The sequence below is a fragment of the Gekko japonicus genome, unplaced genomic scaffold, assembly GCF_001447785.1.
Source record: "Gekko japonicus isolate JY-2015 unplaced genomic scaffold, Gekko_japonicus_V1.1 scaffold5254, whole genome shotgun sequence".
Classification (NCBI taxonomy): Eukaryota; Metazoa; Chordata; class Lepidosauria; order Squamata; family Gekkonidae; genus Gekko; species Gekko japonicus.
In genome coordinates, this window is record NW_015162639.1 from 53,228 (window position 1) to 57,964 (window position 4,737).

The 4,737-nt window shown below is 50.0% G+C and overlaps 1 protein-coding gene across 1 annotated transcript in view; it reads right to left on the reverse strand.

Moving 5' to 3' along the window:
• UVRAG (UV radiation resistance associated) overlaps positions 1-4,400 on the reverse strand; it is a gene marked incomplete at its 5' end in the record, with an annotated part of 56,867 nt that extends 52,467 nt beyond the window's left edge. Inside the window, one exon of the mRNA XM_015406511.1 lies at positions 4,239-4,400. Coding sequence (XP_015261997.1) covers positions 4,239-4,400 — 162 coding nt within the window. The remainder of the gene's footprint in view (positions 1-4,238) is intronic.
• Positions 4,401-4,737: the final 337 nt, after the last annotated feature.

Here is a 4,737-nt window from a genome sequence, read left to right on the forward strand (position 1 = left end):
GCCTGATCCAACACTGGCTTCTCTTATGCTCTTGTGTTCTCTAAAAGTCATTACAGGTATCATGAATTCTACAGCTCGACTGGAGTCCAGGTGAACCTTAGAAACCAACAAGATTTTTGCAGTATACACTTTTAAAAGAGTCAAAGTTCCCTGGCACTAAAAAGCTCATATACCGAAATTCTTGTTGGTATCTTAGATGCTACTGGATTTGAACCTAGCTGTTCTACCACAGACCAACACAGGTACCCTCTGGAGACAATCGATTTTGTAAGCCTTCCGTTATTCAAGTTCACTGTTGTCCAAATGGTAGGAGAGAGAAAAGTGACTGGGAAAGGCGGTCCCCAAACAGCAATCTCCAGAGCTAAGTAAGAACATAAGAACATAAAAGAAGCCATGTTAGATCAGGCCAATGGCCCATCCAGTCCAACACTCTGTGTCACACAGTGACCAAAAATACCAGGGGCCATCAGGAGGTCCACCGATGGGGCCAGGACACCAGAAGCCCTTCCACTGTTGCCCCCCACCAAGCACCAAGAATACAGAACATCCCTTGCCCCAGACCTAAGAACATAGAGAAGCCATGCTGGATCAGACCAATGGCCAATCCAGCCCAACACCCTGTGTCACACAGTGGCCAAAACCCAGGGGCTGTCAGGAGGTCCACCGGCAGGGCCAGAACTCCAGAAGCCCTCCCACTGTTGTCCCCCTAAACACCAAGAATACCTAGCATCACCGTCTCAGACCTAAGAACATAAGAGAAGTCATGCTGGATCAGACCAATGGCCCATCCAGCCCAACACTCTGTGTCACACAGTGGCCAAAACCGAAGTGCCACCAGGAGGTCGAGCAGTGAGGACAGAACTCCAGAAGCTTAGGGGGGCTTCTGGAGTTCTGTTCTCACTGCTGGACCTCCTGGTGGCACTTGGGTTAGCCCCAAGGTGTAGATGGAACACTCTGTCTGGGGCATCACTTGCCCCAGAGTCCCTATCTATACCTTGTGGCTAATAGCCACTGATGGACCTCTGCTCCATATGCCTATCTAATTCCCTCTTGAAGCCGTCCATGCTTGTAGCTGCCACCACCTCCTGTGGCAGTGAATTCCACGAGTTCATTACTCTTTGGGTGTAGAGGTACTTCCTTTTATCTGTTCTAACCCTACTGCTCATCAATTTCATTGAGTGCCCTCCAGTTCTTGTATTGTGAGAACCAAGTGCAGAACAAAGAATCTTGCGTCACCCTGAAAGCTAACGAGATTATTCTGGCATAATTACACCAGCCGAAAGGGGCCGGAAGGCTCTAGCCTATAAAAGCAAAAGCATCTGTGCACCTTCAGAGCACTATTTCCCTACCTGTAGGCTCCTACCCAAAAGTGAGACATAAAGCCCGTAAAAAGTGGGTCCAGGGCTGACTTGTGCGTGCCCTTCTTTTTTTTCCAAGTGGGTCACCATAACAAGTAACTTGAGGGTCACCATACCAAAAAGATCTCGGGGAGGGAAAGAAAGGCATGGAAAACATGTCCCCCCCCCCTTTCCCTCCGCTCCCCGAGATTCTCCGCAAAAGCGGAGAGGCTCAGGGAAGGAAAGGGGCATGTAAGAACATAAGAACGTAAGAGACGCCAATGTTGGATCAAGCCAAAGGCCCATCCAGTCCAACACTCTGTATCACACAGTGGCCAGAAATACCAGGTGCCATCAGGAGGTCCACCCGTGGGGCCAGGACATTAGAAGCCCTCCCACTGTTCTCCCCACCCCCAAGCACCAAGAAGACAGAGCATCACTTGCCCCAGAGTCCCTATCTATACCTTGTGGCTAATAGCCACTGATGGACCTCTGCTCCATATGCCTATCTAATTCCCTCTTGAAGCCGTCCATGCTTGTAGCCGCCGCCACTTCCTGTGGCAGTGAGTTCCATGTGTTAATCACTCTTTGGGTGAAGAAGGACTTCCTCTTATCCGTTCTAACCCGACCGCTCAGCAGTTTCATGGAGTGCCCACGAGTTCTTGTGTTGTGAGAAAGGGAGAAAAGTACCTCTTTCTCTACCTGCTCTTTCCCACGCATAATCTTCTAAACCTCGATCATGTCACCCCTCAGTTATCGTTTCTCCAAGCTAAAGAGCCCCAAGCGCCTTAACCTTTCCTCATAGGGAAAGTCTCCCAACCCTTTCCAACCTTCTGCCCTGCCCTTCCCTAGTCAACCCACTGTGATGGGCTGCCTGGGGAAGCAAAGTGCAGAGAGCTCATGAGACCGGCCTAGCCTGGGCCATCTGGGTCAGTACCCCGCCAAATATCCTTTTTTTTTGTCTGAAAAACTGGGGGGGAAAGGAAAAATGGAGTGGGGGGGGACTTTGTTTCTGATTTTTAAATCCCCCCCCCGGGCCTTCACCATTTCTAATTCAGAATTTGATAGAACAGTCCAATGGCCCCTTTAAGACCAACAGTCCTTCACAGGGACTGATCTCTTTTATCTGGAAATTCAGCTGTGGTTCCAGAAGGATTTTGAGGTCCCACCTGGAGTTTGGCACATGAGAGCCAGTTTGGTGTAGTGGTTAGGAACGCGGACTGTAATCTGGGAGAATCGGGTTTGATTCCCCACTCCTCCACACGCAGCTGCTGGCGTGGCCTTGGGTCAGTCACAAGTTCTCTCTAAACTGTTCTCTCAGGAGCAGTCCTCGATAGAGCTCTCGCCGCCCCACCTACCTCGCAGGGTGTCTGTGGTGGGGAGGGGAAGGGAAAGGAGATTGCAATCCGCTCTGAGACTCCTTCGGGTAGTGAAGGGCGGGGTATAAATCCAATCTCTTCTTCTTATGTAGACCAAATTTGATTCTGGGTATAAGCTTTCGTGAGCATGCACACTTCTCCAGATACATACACATGACAGCTTATACCATAGGATTAAGCTTTCTTGGTCTTAAAGGTGCCACTTTGTTCCATTACTTCACACCAACACGGCTGCCCACCTTCATCTATCAGAATTTGATAAATCGTAAAATTCAGGAAAAATACTGGCAGAAAAGAGCAAGAATCCATAGGTAAAGGTAAAGGTTTCCCTTGCTCAAAAGCCAGTCGAGTCCGGCTCTAGGGTTGCGGTGCTCATCTCCGTTTCAAAGCCGAAGAGCCAGCGCTGTCCGAAGACGTTTCCGTGGTCATGTGGCCGGCATGACTAAACACCGAGGCGCACGGAACGCTGTTAGCTTCCCACCGAAGTGGTACCTGTTTATCTACTTGCAATTTCTTGCTTTCGAACGGCTAGGTTGGCAGGAGCTGGGACCAGAGACGGGAGCTCACTCCGTCATGCGGCACACCCGGGTCTCGAACTGCTGAACTACCGACCTTCCACAGCCTGCAGTTCAGCGTCTTAACCCCTTGAGCCACCGCAGCTCCATCATAAATTTTGTTAGTCTTTAAGGTGTTCCTGGATTCTTGCTCTTTTCTACTGCTACAAGCAGACTAATATGGCTACCCATCTTGATCTGCCTCCATGGAAGGCACCACATTTAGCTGTACCGAACGGGAATCCATCAACCTCGTGATATGAGGAGAGATGGACTCACACTCTCGCTGCATCTGAAGGAGCAGTGACTCACGAAAGCTCATAACCCTGCCACAGATTTTGTTAGTCTTGAAGGTGCTTCCTGGACTCTTGCTCTTTTCTCCTGCTACAGACAGACTATCACGGCGACCCATCTTGATCTATCTAATGGCAGTTAGATAGCCAAGTTCAGTTCTCCAAAGCAAAAGCAAATAACACAATCCCACCTAGATTTACTAACTTCCCAGATCAATCCTCTGCTGAACTAGTCACAGTAGAACATGCGGTTTGCTAGAGGCACTGTCAACTACCCAATCTAAGTTTGAAGCGGCATACTTTTACTTTGGAGCTGCGGTGGCTCAAGTGGTTAAGACGCTGAACTGCAGGCTGTGGAAGGTCAGTAGTTCAGCAGTTCGAGACCCAGGTGCCGCATGACGGAGTGAGCTCCCGTCTCTAGTTCCAGCTCCTGCCAACCTAGCAGTTCGAAAGCAAGACATTGCAAGTAGATAAATAGGTACCACTTCAGTGGGAAGGTAACAGCGTTCTGTGCGCCTTGGTGTTTAGTCATGCCGGCCACATGACCACGGAAACATCTTCGGACAGCGCTGGCTCTTCGGCTTTGAAACGGAGATGAGCACCGCAACCCTAGAGTCGGACTCAACTGGCTTTCGAGCAAGGGAACCTTTACCTTTACCTTTACTTTTACTTTACCTGCTGGCCCAAATATTTGAGTCCGTCCAGGTTGACTTTCCACTCTATCAGCAGCTGGTAGGCGTCTTTCTTCCCGCCCCATATCCTCACCACGAAGCAGGACACAGAGGTATCGAGGCGATCGGGCATGAGGCCGAAGTCGAGGCTCCGCCATGTTGGATTCTGTGGAGGCGAAAGAAGAGGCACTCCTCAGCAGAATGTAACAGGCAGGATTGCTCCACCTAAACTCGCAGGAAGTTACTTGACACAAAGTTAGATTATTGCTCTGGCTAACCCAACTGGAAACAGTTGGTTAAGCTGGGGGCAACTGCTGTGAGCCAAATGCTGAAACACCAAAACAATTTACTACTGAGGAAGCTGATGCAAACAAAACCCCATGGGGGGAGGGGGGATAGATTGCATTTATCGTATTTACTGGGGAGGGGTTGTGGCGCAGTGGTAGAGCATCTGCTTGGCATGCAGAAGGTCCCAGGTTCAATCCCTGGCATCTCCGGTTAAA